General features: G+C 27.7%; 1 protein-coding gene across 2 annotated transcripts; it reads right to left on the reverse strand.

Annotated features, from left to right (window-relative positions):
- Window positions 1–1,715: 1,715 nt before the first annotated feature.
- On the reverse strand, window positions 1,716–15,545 carry LOC126845079 (uncharacterized). Of its 2 annotated transcripts, none has more exons than XM_050583642.1 (5): window positions 15,434–15,545; window positions 3,862–4,012; window positions 3,439–3,515; window positions 2,222–2,405; window positions 1,716–1,837 (listed from the first exon to the last, which is right to left on the reverse strand). In XM_050583642.1, exons 1-5 carry the CDS (start codon window positions 15,521–15,523, stop codon window positions 1,743–1,745), a joined length of 597 nt encoding a protein of 198 aa, XP_050439599.1. In that variant the 5' UTR covers window positions 15,524–15,545; the 3' UTR covers window positions 1,716–1,742. The 2 variants fall into 2 exon arrangements, with proteins under 2 accessions (XP_050439599.1, XP_050439598.1); XM_050583641.1 differs by lacking the exon at window positions 15,434–15,545 and adding an exon at window positions 4,338–4,540.
- Window positions 15,546–20,574: the final 5,029 nt, after the last annotated feature.

Here is a 20,574-nt window from a genome sequence, read left to right on the forward strand (position 1 = left end):
AAGGGTTATTTTTTTTTGGTTAGCCAATGTTTTCAAGGGGAAGGCTGGAACTTTTTAAACTTTTTTGTTTTTATCGATATTTACTATTCCTATGATCAATGCGTTTATTCGATAGTATTTTTTTTATCCCTTTCAGTAATCTTATAATTTTTGAAATTCATCGTTTTTATTTTGTATCTTAATTTTTTTTCGCTAGTTGTATGGTAGTGCTCACTTTACACTTTATAGGTCAGCGCTCAATGTCAAGTTCTTAGGCACGAGCACACATAAGTCATAGTGTGCACTATTCTCGATCAAACACACGTTTCCCAATAACATATTTTTTTGGGTCACAAAAAATCGTTTTACACGCTTACTGGAGGAATCAATCATGTTCCGTAGCAGCTAAATGGCGAAATGCCATTTTCATATGTACAGGGTGATATATTTAACGTAGGACACTTAATGTCTCTTCAGACTTATTGCGATTCTGTATTTTTTTCAAAAATTGTTTATGTTATATCATGATATTATGAAATTACTAATTATTTAACTTTTTAAGGACTATTCAAAGCTCTATCAAATGTTGACCCTCAAACGGTAACGTACATATTATGTATGTATTTATATCGTTTTTAGTTAAGAATGGTTTTTTGAATATTTAAACTTATTTTGAATAATAACTGTTAAAGTTATTATATTTGTAAATTTAGGACGGTAGTCGGAATGAGGTTGTAGGTATAATGCGCGCAGATAAAAATAATATTACACCCTTCTAATAGTTATAAATTTAAAACTTGAATAACTTTAACAGTAATTATCCAAAACTAGACATTAGCCTTCTTAATATTCAGAAAATGTTTCTCATTAAAATATGTATGTTATAATTATTTTAGTATCAATAGTTGTGTTTTAAAGTTATTAAAGTTTAAAATTTAGGACGAGATGAAGGGTGGAGAGTAGAGATATTTTTATTTGTATGAATTACTCGGCCGCACTGAGATATTGAGTGGCTTACGATAAAATGATCACCCTACACAGTTTTTTAAAATCAAAATCTCTGTGCTAATGATATTCCATTTCATCTAATATCACATTTGTTAAAAACGCCATGATTAATACTATAAAATCTAATATATTATTTTAACATTAAACACAGTTACCAGTGCAGGAAAAAAATATTTTAAATTATTTTCTTAAACGTCATGTAATCATAGACTAGCAAACCACAATCAATGTTGTTAGTGTGAATACGAGATGATTTTTTTATTATAAATTGAGAACAAGCGGTTGAAAAAAATGCGAAAATTTTAGATTCACAGCCGGGGATTGAACCGTGGCCTGGGTGTTCTAAACACACCAGACTCAGCCATAGAATGACTTCATATTGTAACATAAGCATGTAACGCAGTTTCAAAAGTGTATTCAGTCCAAAAACATGTTAAAATCAGCAGGGTTTTGGGTTAGTATACTTGAAGTAATAAAATAAATTCTAACAAAATAAATAAGGAAATGATTTATTATTTAATCAAAACTACATTGTGTGTGACAAACTACACACATTCATTAATTTAATAATATAATAGTTGTAATATAATAATAATGTAATATGATAATAATATAATATAATAATAATGTAATATGATAATAATATAGTATAATAATAATGTAATATGATAATAATATAATATAATATAACAATATTAAAATAGAATAGTTCAAACAAAATCAAAACTGTCTTCATAAATAGGTTTTTCATCAAATCAAGGTCTATTAAAAAGTGGTCCAACAAATTTTTTTCCATCAAATAAACTCTTCTCGACGATTAATTCAACTTCCTTCTTAATAAACTTGAAATCTAAAAGTACAAAATATTACACGTTTTTTAACAAACGAATCCGGTCAATTTATCAGCAAATAAGTTGTGAATAATAATGCGATAGGCTTGCGAAAAATTGTATTTCAAATTAATGTAATTGAAGAATAATAATGGCAATTTATATCCTACATTTTTTGTAGTTAAAAAAATTAAAAAAAAACTTATGGTGTATGTCATACGTATTTTGTACACCAACGATTGTTCAATATTTTTTTCTGATCCGAGATTTATGTTTTTTTAGTTTAAAAGGTAATTATAATTAGCAGCAATACAAATAAAAAACTCCATTACTAAAATATTTTTTCAATAGTTTTGATAATTTTACTCAACACATTTATTAAGTATAACTATATTGTTTATTACTTGAGTTTTCCATTTTGTACGGTATTGCCGTTTTCGGTACTTTATTGTAATCAAATTTGATTTCCGGATTCGCATTATTCTCCTGTATTGCATTAATAACTTCTTTTAATTGTTGAAAACTTATGACTTCTTGATAATTAAAATCTGTCTTTTTTCTCTGTCCGAACAGTAGTGCTGCCGTAGCCTATTGTTTTTAGAATACAAATTAGACATTTAAATGTTTTAAAAAAGAGTAACAACGAATTGTCCGTTAATTTAAGAGTAAACTAGTGTAGGTAGATAAAAAAACCACTCGGTATTCAATTTTACAAATAAAACTAAATTTTCTTTAGCGAAATAAGAATGCCAGAAATCTACCAGATATGGGGCAAAACGCCAAATATGAACGATCGTTTGTAGTGATCCCCTCCGATGTTTTTTTAAAATTACACTGCATGTCTGTTATGACAAAAAAAGTTATCTTAAATTTTCTTTTGATTTTGTTTTCGATTATTTTGACCATGGTAGCCAAAGTATATTGAATTTTTTTTTTATAGTACTTTTGGCAATAATAAAAAATGATTTCATATGAATTTTGAGTAACAGAATATGATTAAAATTGAGTTTATAATCTAAAAAGTGGGTTTTTTTCGTGTTGCCCAAAAACCCGATTTTCAAAAGAAATATTTTTTTTTTTTTTTTTCCAATCTCCATTCTTGGGCAAATTCTTTAGCGACATACGCCTAATCACCAGAATTTTTTTAGCATAATCATATCAATTACATAATATTTAAAGCATTTTTGTTGAAAAACAATAAACTTATTTGTAATTTCTCCCCTTCTGGGTCAAATTCGCAAGAAATAGTTAAAAATTTGTTATTGTATTTAATAAATTTTATGTGTGGAAAATTATTAACTTAATAAATTGCTATATAAATCGTATAGTTTTACTGGTAGGAAGTATGTGTACATTTTTTTGATTCAAGAGAAAAACTATATTGTTCAAGATCCCAAAAAAAATAAAAAATAGAACTTTTGCTGAAAAAATTACATAAAAAAATTTTCAAGCATAAGATTAATTCTCTAAATAATAATTTACATTTTGTAAAAATCAGCAAGAATATTACAAGGTTAATCTCAACCTAATTGATACTGGATAATTGATACTAGGAATATTTCGAGTGTCCCTGCACATACAACTTAACTAGCCTTTTATTTGTAATATAGTTTTTATTTACCAATATTCCCGAAGGTAACCTTGGTCCGAAGTAACTTTTGATATAGCTCGAAACATCCTTAATATCGTATGTATAGTCTGAAATTGAAAGTCAAATGATAGCACAATTTTAATGAAACCAAATTAGGACAATTTTACGCCGAAGGAATTAAAAATCATTACGTGTAACATTATAAAAACAATGATGTGATATTAAATTATATAGTTTTATCAACATTAAAATTTTTAATTAACAACGTATCCCATATTTTTTTTTTGTACACCATCAAAAATCCTTTTTTCGTTTTTTTTCTGGGTTTTTAGTTAGAAAAACATTTTTTAAAAATTTACAGCTATACAAATGGCAAACGTAATGATGAAAAAGTAATAATTTTTTGAACAATTTACTTAATGAATTTATTAGAATTTTTATATTGTTTATTACTCGACCCTGACGTTTTCAAGTCATCAACACTAGGAATGTCTTTATTTATTTTTAGTTTCTCTGCTGCTTTCGCAATGATACCTCTTACTTCTTCCAAGTCAATGGTCGATTCTCGCGTTAAATAGTCCCTTACTATTTCATAAATACGATCCTGTTTTAAAAATAAGAATTAAACGTTAAAATGTATATTATAATTTTTACATAAAAATCAAATGGCTAAAATAATAGACATGTAATGTGGTGGTTGGCGGATGTTTTCAGCTTAATATTATTAATGTCATAGTACTTAAGGCATTTTTTTCTTAATATTAGTATGTATTGTTTATGAGTGTAAATATAATCATTTAAATACATTTTCGGAACAAAAACCAGGTAAGGTTAAAGCATAAAAATTAATTTTCTAAAAATATAATACATTTTACACATAGTTAAGCATTTTTCTTTGACCGTAATTAATAAGTGCTCGTTTTACTTACACGTTGTTTAGGAGTCGCAACATCGCCCTGACATTGCAAAAAGTATAACGTTACGCAGAAAAACAGTATGACATTAATTTTCGAACACATTTTAAATTTTCAAATTACCAACTAGGATTCTGAATTTTTAATTATTATTTTTGAAAGTACAAACTGTTTTAGTGAGCACGATTTTATAATGGAATTGGAGTATTGTATCTTTTTGAAATACCGCAGTACTTTCTGTAAGAAAATATACTTCAGGACTGTAAATGGTGTCGAATTTGTAACTACTAATATATGCGATTTCCTGTAAACAACAGAATATGTTTACGAACGGTTTACTTGCGTTGTTTGTCATTTTCAGTACACACACTCTGTTATTGTTATTTTTTAGAATAACTTACTACACTCGCTTCTAAAACTGTTTACTTATGTGCAAAATATAATATGCACGTATTGCAAACGTTTATCGATAGTGCCCTATCTAAAGAATATTTTATCAAATTAAAATTTTTAAATTACAATTTGAAAATATGTATTATTCTGGTTGATTTTTCTCAAGTAAATTGTGAAAGCATAAACTTTTTTGGGCCAAATAAGTTCTTTCGAGGTCTGATTTCTGATCTATATACCTGATACCCAAAAAAATCGGGTCACTGGGTTAAAAACACTTTAAGCTTAAGCACAAACAAAATAATATAAACAACACATTGTATAGAACAATACTTTCTCAGCTTCCATGCGGAGCTCAATAAATACTAAATTTACATTTCATTGAAATCAGAAAAATCTTTTGAAATTGAAGTTAATAATTAATTTTTTTTTTTGCTTAATTATCTTATCGTTATCAAATGGGTTATTTGAGAAGTCAAACTTAATAAGTCATTATTGGCTTTTTACTTATTCTAAATAACTTTCACAATCATAAGTATAGATTTTGAGATTAATTTTTTCAACTATTCGATCTAATTCGTATTTCTAAAAAATATTTCACGTTATAATTCTTTATTCAATGACAAATTTAAATCATATGGTGGAACTATTCTTTTTTTTTTTTATATAACTAGTTAGATCATTAGAGAATAACATTGCTGTGTATTTTAAATAAAACAAATAAAATAATATATTTAGATAATTCAATTTTGGAACAATAACCAAAGTCAATTGAATAGCAAATTTTTGGCTAGACCCCAGCCATAAGTAATATTTGTGTAAAATTAGCAAAAAGTAAAATTGGCGCTTTACGCTATATTTATGTACCTTTGTATCACAAAACTTTCAGTTATAAACGTTAGTTTCGTTACATCTAATTGAAATGTGTTATTGTTCAAAATATCGGCTAAACCACTCAAGGTCCTGGCACTCTTCTCACTGTTGCTTCTGTACGACATATTAACACATTTTACCATATTCAATTTCTGTATTAGTTTTTTCTCTCCAAAGTCAACTTATACTTTAGGTAATTTAATAATAGTAATTCCCCCCAAAAAAAAACGCTCTCAAATATAAACGCCTTAATAAAACCATAATTGTTTTTGTTCAACCCCAAAGTACTTCCTTAGCTGTATCAGTTGTCTAATCAATTACATTACGGTAATTAGTTAATTAATGTGTTATTAAGAGCGCACATTTTTATTTTATTAATTTTTAGTAATAAATGAATTGATTGTGTGTTTTTCTTCAGTGTATATAACATAATATTATGTATTATATATCGATACCTTAGAGCACACAAGTGCTATGTCCACTTTATATAGTTTTGGAGGTATAAAGTTTAACTCTTGAGCTCTTAAAAAAAAAATCCACAAAGGACATAGAATTTTACGGTAATTTGTAGCTGAACAATTTTTTATGCTCTTTGGACAAATCACTGGCGTTCATTTGATTTATCACGAGCTCAAGGATAACCAAAATCACAATTTTGAAAAAATCGACAAAGTACTTGTGTGTTCTAACGAAAAATCGATTTCGACCCTTTTTAAAATTCTGAAATTTTTATAATAAAATCAGAGACTCAAATCAAATCTTTTCGTCTCATAACGGGAATGGGTTGAGATTTTTTTTGATTTTTTTTTTAATAATGGATATTTCTTTTTTCAAAATTTGAAAAAAAAAATGTATAGTTAATTTTTTTTTTATTCGTAAGGCACATTCGTTACAAATTGGAATATTTGTAGTATAGTGCAAAATAATATTATTTAAAATATTTCCAACCGGAAATAACAAAATCGTTAGCATTTTTGATCCAAAGTGCTTCCCGGTGTGACAAGGAATTAGCGACGTTAGATTGTTTGTTTATGATGAATATATTATATTTATTATGTCGGTACGTATAAATTACATTTTTAATATTTACCGCCATCAGAATTTCTATAGGATATGCTGTAAGATGTATGTTCTGATATGTCGGCCTCCCTTTATAAGTTAGATAAGATATATTAGGAAGTGAACACTATAATAACATACCTAATAGAGTGTACACGTTTTTTAGTAATTTTGTTTTAAAATGAATATGATATTATCGGGAGATAATAAAATGAATTAAAAGTATGTTTTTAAGTTATAATTATTTTTAATTGAAAAGGCCAATCTATAAATAAAATAAATTTGTATGAATAATTATTTAAATCATTCGTGACTTTGTTTTATGATTGATTTAATTTATGTATAACAATTTTTATTTTGTCTAAAATGTATTTTTATTATAAGTAAAGCAAACACTTTTTTGAATGAATAAAAGTTATTGTTTATTTTTATCGTTTATTAAGAACTAGTTGTCCTTACCGTATCCATTATTCGACAATTTTTTGACAACTCTGTTCCTAATATTTCATTTTAACTATTATTTTTTAAGTATCACTACTCCACACGTTATACGAATTGTTTGATATTTTAACTGTTAATATAGGTCATTCAAAGTATAACTGCCGATCAATTCAACGATTATGGATTCCTACACTCGTAGTTCGGTACGTACGCTTTATTACAACCAAAAGTACTGCCTATGCGTTTTTTCAAATTAGGGATATCACATACGATACACGAGAAATGCACTTAGTGGAAATAAAAAATGGATTAGTCGGTAACAAAACCAATGAGGTAATTCATTTAAAAAAAAGTAAATATATATTTGTCTAATTTATTGGTTTCAATTAAGCTCCCAAGTACAAGTATAATGTTGCTTCAAGTTGAATGATTGTGTCTGTAATCAAATGTGAAAATAGTGTTAAAGATAGTTTGCTATTAGATGGCTACTATGAAGACTCGACTAGGTATGACATATACACATGTCATCAGCTGAGATCGGGTTCTATAGTCGTTACATCTACAACCAAATCAACATCTGCAAACCTAAAACAAGCATTAAAGTCTATTAATAATACCCATACGAATATATAAAGTATCACTAACTATGAGTAATTTCTAATTAAGATAGTTTGCTAAAGAAATTGTCTTACATTTAATAATTTTCGATATTATCCCATTGCCTTATAAACTCTAGTGTTATTATGAGAATAACACATTATAATATTAACATAGTAGTATAATATAAAATATAAGAAAATAATAAAGTTAATAGTTCCAAATTCAATAACAGTTACTAGTTGCTCAGATATAGATTGCTTATATCGCTGATCAAGTATTGTGTATGGTTGATTTCCTCCTTACTGTGTACTTCAATGTTATCTACCAAATACTCATGTAGTGAAAATTTTAAGTTGAAAAAACCAAATAAATCCGAAATTCTAAGTAATCCGGAGTATTAAAATTGTTTAATAATGAACGTACAAAAGTAATAACTATCAATCAATTGTTCGTAATCTCTAATTAATTTTTCGATCTTATCTCAGTGACTTAAAGTCGCTTAAAGTTTGAAACGGAAAATAATATAAGTAATGAATAATTCAGGGTAGAAAGAAGATGTAGTCCAGAAAAAGGGGAGGAAGATGGACCTATTTATTTTGACCGGTCAGTCGACAACTTTTAAATAATACTCATATAATTTTTCGCAGTTTTGTGTACTACCTAATTTAAAGCAAATAAGAATTGTTACACCAATTGGCGAAATGGGACACACTAACCGCCTAATTTTCGTATATATAGTATATATTATAAAGTTAACGTAGTACAATACATTTTTGGCTATGGTATTAAAATACTGTACACGGACGAATGTAAGATCACGGACCGTACGAATACGGAATTTACAGGGTGTATATGTGATTACAGCCAATTACAACGGCGCTTCTTCACTTTCTTTAAAGGAGCACACAACACAAAAAAACAATCGTTTTAAATTATTATTAAATGTTAAATTATTGCAGTCAGAAATGGAAAAAAAAATTGTTATTTAAGGAGATATTAGGATATTTAGAATAGCCGTGTGACGTCATTGGGCCGAGCTCGCCATAATTGCCTATCTTACACGTGTAAAGTAGCTCGCTTTACACAATGATTTACTAACCTATACATTTTATTAACGATATTTCATTTACACATAGAGCTCATATAGATTATTGAGCATTATTTACATGTTGAGCTCGGCCCAATGACGTCACGCGTTTTTTTAAATTTTATTTTCTATAGCTCATTGAATATTGTGAATAGGAACGTCAAACCTATATAATTTTTCTTAGAATTAAACGTTCTTTTAAATTAAAAACATTTTTTTTTGTGTTTTGTGCTATATTTGATTTGCAATATTTTTCTATTTTTTTTGTATAAATTGAGCTTATCAATTTTTTTTTTAATTTATCACCACTTATTATTAAAAGTCGACTAAAAAAGTTATATTCATTCTACTGCGATCTACTATGTATTTATATGAGCACGAATATTAATAATGAATGTTAGGGGGCTCCATACAGACCATTTTTTCAGTCAAAACACATAATTTTTTGTTCATCGCATAGGCCGAACCAGTCATCCGATAAGCAATCTAAAAACAGATTTTAATTTGTCATAAAGTTTACTTGAGATCGGCCGAGGTACTTTTTTTAATTTTTAATTTCAACCCTTTCCAAATTTGATTTTAAAATTTTAAATTTAATCAAAATATTCAAACGTGTTTTATACGTAATAGGAATTTGATATCAAAAAAGTACCTCGGCCGATCTCAATTTCATGACAAATTTTAATCTGTTTTCAAAATACTGGTTCGGCCTGTGCGATGGACAAAAAATGTATACTTTTTGTACACATTTTTTATTTGTTTCCGCGCGCGACTGCGAGTTTACGACAAGTGCCCGTGCATGCGAACACTTATCCTTCATGTTCCCATCCTGTCGCCAAACAGGTATAACAATAACCGACAAATTCGGCACCAGCTGAGAGAATTATCGATAATATTTTTATTAGATTAAAAAATCGTATTGTGTAGATATATTCCAACTATAAACTGTGAAATAAACCGTTGTAATATAATATAATAATAAACCATTTTATAGATAATAATTGTCTAAAAAGTCCGGGGGAATGTAAATGTACTATGTACTTATATGTACAATAAGTTCCATGAAATAGTACAAACAAGCTACAGTACTTTGCTGCAAGTCGTAGTTCGTACATTTATATTGTCACAACTTTTGTGTAAAGTGTATACATAAAGTCTATAAGTTAAGTTTATATATAAGCTAAAATGGAATGTAATCCAAAAAATAAAAAGCGATTATTCAAAATGAAAAAAATAAAGGATATATTAAATCACTCCTCAAATGGAAAAATTGTTCAAACTCGGTAATTTAAAACAAATATCAATTACTATTATTTTTAACTACAACTTGACTTGTATTATGCATTCACCTAGAAATGAATAGTTATTTTGTATTTCACTGTTTTGGGTGTAATTTTTGGGCTTTAGATCTGACAATTAACCGAGGCGATTTTGTATTTAAATTCTACTATTTTAATATTATAGGGTAATGATACTAATACTGCTGATGATACTGCCGATACTCAGTCTATGCGGAAAAACATAGAAGAAGAAACAGAGTTATTAGAAACATCAAACCACCGGTTTCTATCTAACTACTTCTTTAGTGTCTGGCATAAGTTTTGTACACATTAAGTGAGACTTATTAAAATAGAAAAATGTTTTGAACATATCATTGATGACTTAACAGGACCAAAATTGTTCCGTTTATAACAAGTTGCCCATTTTTTAAATCTTTGTGGTGATTTTTCTATACCAGGAAATCTCAAAAAGTGATTTTTCTCCAGACCTGTAGATTTAAATTGTACCATTTTATGTGCGTCCATACTGATGCGTGTGCGAACGCATACATATATATTAATATAACTAAATGTTATAATTGTTTTTACAGTTTGATGACTTTTTTTATATTTATATTATAACTTATAATGGGTAATAATGGGCAGATGCGTTCTATTATTAAATTTTTATAATCGCGGCCGTCGTCGGTGCCAACTCGTGGCAAAATATATTTAAGCCAACAAACGTCATAGATACTTTGTACACAAGAATCGTCACAAACACCAAATAATGTATGTATAGCCTACTACATTAATTAATCCTCGTTCCTTTCCTGTCTCTTTTACGTCAACCTCTATACTTTCTCCATTTTGTTAGCCTAAAGACTCATACATATGATCTTTTCGTTCAGATATCTCGTTGTATAAACCCCAAATAACATAATTATACCTTTGACATATAGTTACATGAAATGCTTCCTTACAGTTTGTAGACAATTCTTTAATTCTTTGCCCTAATATTTTGTATTTTCTATTATATCCACTTAAAGATAAGTAAGTTACAATTTTTTATTCAGCAGATAGACATCAATCGTACCGTACCATGATTTTCGCAATAAATGCCTGGTTGAATTTCCGGGTATCGCTCAATGGTGAAACGCGAAGATAATTGCAAAGTTTTATCGGTTAATGTATAAGTGACACCGCATATCAACAATCTAACAGACAAATTTTATTTTATTGTCTTTTTACGATATTTATAAATTAATTTTATTAAGTAACTAACCTATATTATGTTATTATTTTATATTACATGATTTATTATAAATTTACATTAAGCTTGGTCGTTATAATACTTTTTAACATTATTTTTATGTATTGTAACATTTCTTCGACCGCGTTTTATTACTATATTTTTCCTCTATATAACAAAACATCTATTACATCTATTATAAGAACATCTATTACTTCGAATGGATCAAGCCATAAAGCATTTGATTTAATTTTAGTTGCATTATTTTTTAATAAGACTAAATCCTTTACTTGAATATCTAATGGGTTTTCTTTCTTATCGTTTTTTCTTTCAATTTTTTCTTATTGGTAATTAAAGTTTCTCGAGCTATTCTATGTGACTCTTGCATATTATGCTTTAATTCGGATAAGTAGGCATCATAATTATATCGTGGTTCTGGGTAAGATTTTTATTTAATAGGTACTTTTACATCCCGTCCATAAACTAAAGCATATGGTTGATACTTAGTTGAACTGTATTCAGTAGAATTACAAGTGAAGAAAAAATATGGTAACAATTCATCCCAATTATTTAATTTGCTGTCTACCAAGTTCTTTAGATACACTTCTAGGGAACGGCGTGAACGTTCCAAAGCACCCTGAGTCATTGGATGGTATGGACTTAAATTAAATTAATTAATTTTTAGTAGTTTACACATTTCTGTAAATGTCTTACTCATAAAATGTGTACCTTGATCTGCTAAAATGCTATCAGGAGTTCCATGAATATATACGAAATTTACCGTAAAAGCTTCCGCAATTGTTTAAGTTGTGTTGTTAGGTATTGCTTCACCTAATGAAAATTTTGATAAATCACATTGCATAGCCAAAACGAAATTTTTTCCCGATAAACTTGTAGGTAGTGGACCCACTACATCAACAGAAATTTTCTCAAAAGCACGCGAGCTTGTTAAAGTTACTACCATTGGATATCGAATGTGTTTATCGAATGTGTTTATTGGAAATTTTATTCTTTTGACAAAGCGTACAAGTTTTTATATAATTAAGTACATCTTGTTTTAAACCTCTCCAAAATTGTTTCTTAATTTGTCGTACCGTTTTATTGATTTCAATGTGTCCTCCAATGAAAGAATCATGAAATTGTTTAATTAAAATTAATTTCTCATCATCTGAATATTTTGAATCTGTAAAAATTAATATTTCTATTTTTGTACCGCAAATGTAAATCTTATCATGGATCTTGCATGATTCCACTCTAAATTATCATTTTGCCCTAACTTATTTATCACTAGTTTAGTTAAATTATTTTCTTCACAAAATTGTTTTAAATTAGTTAAGGATGTATAAATATTCTCGAAAGTTGATAATTGTCTATACTTGTTCTTTGTAACTATGAATAATATAAATCTATTATCGAGTTTAAAATAATTTATAACCCCAATAATCTTACTAAATGATAATATTTGATTTTATGCAAATTTTTGTTTTAATATTTCGTTTACTTGGGTAAAAAAAGCATATAAAATATTATTTTTACATTAAAAACAGTGACTACTGTAAAAAAAAGATATTTTTAATTATTTTCTTAAACGTCATGTAACCATAGACTAGTAAACCACAATCAATGTTATTAGTATTAATAAGATATGATTTTGTTATTATAAATTGAGAAGAAGCGGTTGAAAAAAATGCGTAAATTTTAGATTCACAGCCGGGGATTGAACCGTGACCTGGGTATTCTGAACAAACCAGACTCAGCCATAGAATGACTTCATATTGTAACATAAACATGTAACGCAGTTTCAAAAGTGTATTCAGTCCAAAAACATGTTAAAATCAGCAGGGTTTTGGGTTAGTATACTTGAAGTAATAAAATAAATTCTAACAAAATAAAAGAGCAAAATGATTTATTATTTAATCGAAAGTACATTTATGTGTGACAAACTACATACATTTATTAATTTAATAATATAATAGTTGTATTAATAATAATGTAATATAATAATATTATAATATAATAATAATGTAATATGATAAAAATATAATATAATATAATAGTTCAATAAAAATATTTTCCATCAAATAAATTCTTCTCGACGATTAATTTAACTTCATTCTTATTAAACTTGAAATCTAAAAGTACAAAATATTACACGTTTTTTAACAAACGAATCAGGTCAATTTAACAACAAATAAGTTGTGAATAATAATGCGATAGGCTTGCGAAAAATTGTTTTTCAAATTATTGTAATTGAAGGATAATTTTGTCAATTTATATTCTACATTTTTTGTAGTTAACAAAATTTCAAAAAAAAACTTATCATGTATCTCACATGTATTTTGTACACCAACGATTGTTTAATATTTTTCTGATCCGAGAATTTTTTAGTTTAAAAGATAATTATAATTCACAGCAATACAAATAAAAAACTCCATTACTAAAATATTTTTTCAATGGTTTTGATCATTTTACTCAACACATTCGTTAATTGTAACTATATTGTTTATTACCTGAGTTTTCCACTTTGTGCGGTATTGCCGTTTTCGGTTCTTCATAGTATGCAAATTCGATTTCCGGATTCGCTTTATTCACCTTTATAATGTCAAATACTTCTTTTAATACTTGAAAATTGATGACATCTTCCTCTTGTTTCTCATTGAATAGTAGTCTTACCACATACTATTATTTTTAGAATACAAATTAGACATTTAAATGTTTTAAAAAAGAGTAACAACGAATTATCCATTTTTTTAAGAGTAAACTAGTATAGGACGTTTAAAAAACCACTCGGTATTCAATTTTACAAATAAAACTAAATTTTCTTTAGCGAAATAAAAATGAGAGAAATCTACCAGACATGGGGCAAAACGCCAATTATGAACGTTATTGTATTTATTCATTTTTATGTGTGAAAACTAAATAAATTGCTATAAAAATCGTATCTTTTACTGGTGGAAAGTATGTGTACATTTTTATGATTTAAGAGGAAAACTATATTGTTCGAGATCAAAAAAGATTAAAAAAAAAACTGTTACTGAAAAAATTACAAAAAAAAAATTTCAAGCATATGATTAATTCTCTAAACAATAATTTACATTTTGTAAAAATCAGCAAGAATAATACAAGGTTAATCTCAACCAATTGATACATAATAATTGATACTTGAAATATTTCGGTTGTCACTGCATATACAACTTAGATAGCCTTTAATCTGTAATATAGTTTTTATTTACCAATAATTCCGAAGGTAACATTGATCCGTAGTATTTTTTGACATACCTCGCAACTTCCATAATGTCGTATGTATAGTCTGAAATTGATAGAAGTCAAATGATTGCAAATTTTTAAACAACAAAATTAGGACAATTTTACGCCGAAGAAATTCAAAGTTATTACGTGTAACATTATAAAAACAATGATGTGATATAAAACTATATATTTTTATCGACATTTAAATTTTTTTTTTTAATTAACCACGTATCTCATATTTTTTCTTTTTTTTTTTTGTACACTATCAAAACTCCTTTTTTCGTTTTTTTTTTATCTGGGCTTTTAGTTAGAAAAACATTTTTTAAAAATTTACAGCTATACAAATGGCAAACGTAATGATGAAAACGTAATCATTTTTTGAACAATATACTTAATGAATTTATTAGAATTTTTATATTGTTTATTACTCGACCCTGACGTTTTCAAGTCATCAACACTAGGAATGTCTTTATTTATTTTTAGTTTCTCTGCTGCTTCCGCAATGATACCTCTTACTTCTTCTAAGTCAATGGTCGGGTTTGGCGTATTAAAGCCTCTTACTATTTCATTAATACTATCCTGTTTTCAAAATAAGAATTAGACGTTAAAATGTATATTATAATTTTTACATAAAAATCAAATGGCTAAAATACCAGACATTAATTGTGATTTGCGCATTTTTTCAGCTTAATATTAATTATGTCATAGTACTTAAGGCATTTTTTTCTTAATATTAGTATGTATTATTTACGAGTGTAAATATAATCATTTAAATACATTTTCGTAGCAAAACCAGGGAAGGTTAAAGCATAAAAATTAATTTTCTAAAAATATAATACATTTTACACATAGTTAAGCATTTTTCTTTGAACCGTAATTAATAAGTGCTCGTTTTACTTACACGTTGTTTAGGAGTCGCAACATCACCCTGACATTGCAAAAAGTATAACGTTACGCAGAAAAACAGTATGACATTAATTTTCGAACACATTTTAAATTTTCAAATTACAAACTCGGATTCTGAATTTTGAATTATTATTTTTGGAAGTACAAACTGTTTTAGTGAGTACGATTTTATAATGGAATTGGAGTATTTTATCTTTTTGAAATACCGCAGTTCTTTCTGTAAGAAAATATACTTCAGGACTGAAAATTGTGTCGAATTTGTAACTACTAATATATGCGATTTCCTGTAAACAACAGAATATGTTTACGAACGGTTTACTTGCGTTGTTTGTCATTTTCAGTACACACACTCTGTTATTGTTATTTGTTAGGATAACTTACTACACTCGCTTCTAAAACTGTTTACTTATGTGCAAAATATAATACGCATGTATTGCAAACGTTTATCGATAGTGCCCTATCAAAAGAATATTTTATAAAATTAAAATTTTTAAACTACAATTTGAAAATATGTAATATTTTGGTTGATTTTTCTCAAATAAATTGTGAAAGGATAAACTTTTTTGGGCCAAGTAAGTTATTTCGAGGTCTGATTTCTGATCTATAGACCTGATACCCAAAAAAATCGGGTCACTGGGTTAAAAAAACTTTAAGCTTAAGCACAAACAAAATAATATAAACAACACATTGTATAGAACAATACTTTCTCAGCTTCCATGCGGAGCTCAATAAATACTAAATTTACATTTCATTGAATTCAGAAAAATCTCTTGAAATTGAAGTTCATAATTAATTTTTTTGTTTGCTTAATTATCTTATCGTTATCAAATGGGTTATTTGAGAAGTCAAACTTAATAAGTCATTATTGGCTTTTTACTTACTTTAAATAACATTCACAATCGTAAGTATAGATTTCGTGATTATTTTTTAACGAGTTTGAAAAAAAAACGCAAGGTTTTACTTAGAATAAGATGTAATAATAGCGGGAGCGTGACACGAGACATAATAATACCATGCTGAAGGCTATCTTGGAAAAAAAATGTATAGTTAATTTTTTTTTTATTCGTAAGGCACATTTCTTACTATTTATTCCCAAAATATGCAAAAAACAAATTATACCAAATCATTATTCATTTTTTTACTAAATATTATTATATATTCTTTAAAGAACGGAGCGATATTTTAGAGCTAAACGAAAATAGCTAACATAGTTTCTCCAAAGAATTATCAACTTTCGAAAGTTAAATGATAACATTCGTTACAAATTGGAATATTTTTAGTAAGTGAACACTATAATAACATACCTAATAGATTGTACATGTTTTTTTTTAAATTAAATTGTTTCTTAAGTTTTTATATTAAATTATTAAAATTCATAAAATCATAATTTTTGTTTGCTTATACCAAAATATCCAATTAATAAATACACGAAATTCTTATATTTTTTAAACCACTGTGTGCGATAACGGTACAATACATTTTGTAGTTTGATTGAAAATTTGTTAGCATAACAAGGTGATTTTTTTATCATCGTCCACTCAAGTTCTTACTGATGTGAGTTTAATTAATAATTGAATTTTTTTTTCATAGTGTTTTTATATAATGTGATCTCAATTTTCCACAAATTAATATGTTTCTACCCACCTTTCAAATTAGTTTTTTTTATAGCAACGTTTATAGCACTTTTAAAGTTAAAAATATTCTACTAAAAATTTTGAATAGTCGATATCTAGTTCTGGATAACTATTTTTGAATTTTAGGGCCGGAGGTATTATTATTTGATTATAATAACTGTGGTGTATATATTAAGCGTTGTTCGGCCTTGGGACCTATTGGTCTATTCTAAGCGGACATGCTATCCCTCTATAAGTATATATTTTTACTTTCGTTTTAAAATTCTAAAAGATTCCCTACTACCTGCTCTGCTGTTTTAGACATAACCCATAGTCATTAGTCTGCAGGCAAAGAGTTTGTGGGTTTATGTTTGCTTGTGCTGTGTGCGTGTATAAAATAATAATTATTGGTTATAAATGTGTGTACTCAAATATATATATACACTAGCTGCTCGTGTACCCTGCTTCACACGGGTTAGGAAATACAATTGAAACATAGTACTCTCAAATTATACAAATTATTAATCTTGGAAAAAAATATTGTCCAAAATATTAATATATTCCTAGAAAATGAGTGTCTTACCCAAAATGAATCATCCTGTATATTGTACTATATTTTTCAATATATTTAAAACTTAATATTAAAAATTTGTATCTTCATCCCATATACGTCAAATAAACACGGACTTCGTTTTTCCAAATGAAAACATATGTTTTTAGCTACATTAATATGTAGACCGAAGAAAAAAATTTAAAAAAAATTTCAGCGTTTGAATTTTTGATTTTCATTAGTCCGATCGACTTTATAAAGATAATACATTTCCTTCTATTTCTTAGGTTGTCCAAAAAAAACAGTAGCCGTCCTTATCTCGGTTAAATTGCACTTTCGATTGCAATACGTTATAATTATGTTTTATAAATTCAAATGTTTTTAAAATAATGCTTTTAAATTCATTCTTCCAGTAGGGCTCAAATTGTTTTAGTTTTGGTGACTGAGATATGAAAATTATTAAAAATAACCTCTCGATGTTAAACTCCATCCAGAGATCTTCTCAATAAAATTGATTTGGAAGAAATAATAAAAAAATAGACCGCAAGTCGACACCTTCATTTTGACACCCTCCTTGCATACTTCTTAGCGCCCAAGAGTGGACTTATAGTTTACTTATGGGTAAAAGACTCTCATTCTGGCGTAGCCTTGGGTTAGTTTTTTGTTTATATCTGCTTTCCAGGTAAGATTTTCGTCTAGAAAAACCCCTTGGTGCTCGACGGTATCATCCTTATTGTTCCAATTAATTGTTTCGTTGTCTATTTGAATACAGATTGGATTGTTGTATCGTTTTAAAGTAAATATTTGGCTTCAGTTTTGCTGGGATTAAGGTTTAGTTTCCATTTCTTAAACCATGTAGTGATTTCGTTTAGTGATCTATGAGGTTGGTGAATAGCTTAGTCGAGAGATTTGTCTTGGGTGATGACTGTAGTGTCATCGATAAACATAGCTAGTTGCGAATTTGTCTGTATTGAGATGTCATGACAGTATAGGTTAAATATTGTAGGGCCCAAGACTGGCATTTGGGGAACTACAGCTTTTACGGGGTACATCTGTTTCAACTGTTACTCGGAAAGGTCTGTTTAAGATAAAAGAATCTAGGATTTTGAATATGTACGTGGGAAGGTTGAGAGATTTAAATTGTTTAGTAAGCCCTTCGTGCCAAACTTGATCAAATGCTTTGCTGATGTCAAGATGCCAACAATTATTTCGGATATACGTTGTACTCGTAGCTGGTAACAGGGTGAGTGGTAATAAAATAAATAATTACCGAATAACCTAAATGGAATTCTAATGTGGAGTGACTAAAATCAAATAGTGTATGATATATTATATTATATGCAGTCAGAAAGCGAGAGTTGCGGAAAAAAAACCTGACTGATCAACCACATTGGAAGTAAATTGGCTTAAATACGATTTATATAAGAACAGTTCAGGGTACGAAAATTAGTCCCACAAATTTTAAATTGAAAAGTATGTCGTTTTCAAAGTATTTTTCAGAGCGTTACTGTGTGCTAAATTCTAAATTTGTAAAATTGTTTATGCGCTTGTGTGTTGGTTTAGAGAACTGTGTTTGTGTGGGCTGTTACTCATATTTTGTTATTCTCTTCGATACGAAGCCGAACAAAATAAAACGCTAAAACAATGATAAATAGTTGTGTGTAATTTACACACAGTACTTCAAGGTCTTTTATATACTTACGCATTTCATAGTATGAAAAATCTGGGTACATAGACCATATTGTTAAGCGTATTTATTATTTAAAATTGTATTTCACATCAATACAACTCTTAGGTGTAAATAGAACGCAATAAAATATATTACCAACGGAGATTCAATGTATAAAATAAAAGCCAGAAAAAGAAGTTTATTATATAAAATAAAACTTAACCCATTAAGTTTTTTCGATTTTTATTATGTACAAGTTAGAATAGAATCGGCCTGTTCCTTTAATCATCAACTACCATTCGCTCGAGTACCGTGGTTACCATGGCTACAAATCAAGTGTTTAGTTTGAGATAGCAACGGAAAATATTTCGTATTTAAAGTACTGAGTTCGTGTTTGAGGTCATCTTTAGGAGTGGAATTTTCGAAAAGTACTATTCCAGTTATCTTCGTGGGAGTGTACTCGACAACTTCCCAAAGTTGCATGGCGATTAGATGAATGGTGTACTAATGCATAAAGGACAGACATTCATTTTTGTATAAATAGATAACGAATATCCAGTAAAAAAAAAAAAAAAGGCTGGTCGATATCAAGTTTGGAACAAATATTTATGGATAATTTTAAGAAATAGGCCGAAAGATAAGCTTAACAGCTATCGTTAATTTTAAACACTCGAAATAATATAACTAGATCGATGTTGTTTTCGTTTAGGATATATATTTCTTGTTTTTTGCATAATGGTGTATGACTAACAGGTAACTGTTTGAACAAGCATAGAAAAATGCTTATTCAAATACATCAAATTGTGTTTTTTTCCTTATTTCAAAAAAAAAAAAAAAAAAACAGCAATAAGTAACGATAAAACCGAGAAAATTGTTTTAAAAGGTTTCAAAAGAGTTAAAAAAATAAAACAGTAAAATTATTAATGACCGGAAGTGGTAACTCGTAGGTGTCCAGAAACCAATAATTTCATGGAATACACTGCATGACAAATAGATAAAGGCAGGGCGTTTTGTAAAAATATGTATATATGTATATAACTTATATAACCTATTGATATTATTACAGAACTTATCTACGGGGTTTATCTTACCTTATACATTAAAATATTAATAAAACGATTGAATTACAATGAATGCATTATTAGCTTTTAATTAAAAACTGATTATATTTTTTGCAGCATCAATTTTTAGGCATTAACTTTTTCTTTTTCTTTATTTGATAATTTTTTATTAAAAAGTTTTCAAAACACGTATACACATTTAAGTGCAATATAAAATACTGGAAAAATATAATATTAGAATTT

This window comes from Adelges cooleyi, unplaced genomic scaffold (assembly GCF_023614345.1).
Source record: "Adelges cooleyi isolate 19-005CV unplaced genomic scaffold, UGA_ACOO_1.1 ACOO_flye_CR_arks_rails_tigmint_CR_PRNA_666, whole genome shotgun sequence".
Lineage (NCBI taxonomy): Eukaryota > Metazoa > Arthropoda > Insecta > Hemiptera > Adelgidae > Adelges > Adelges cooleyi.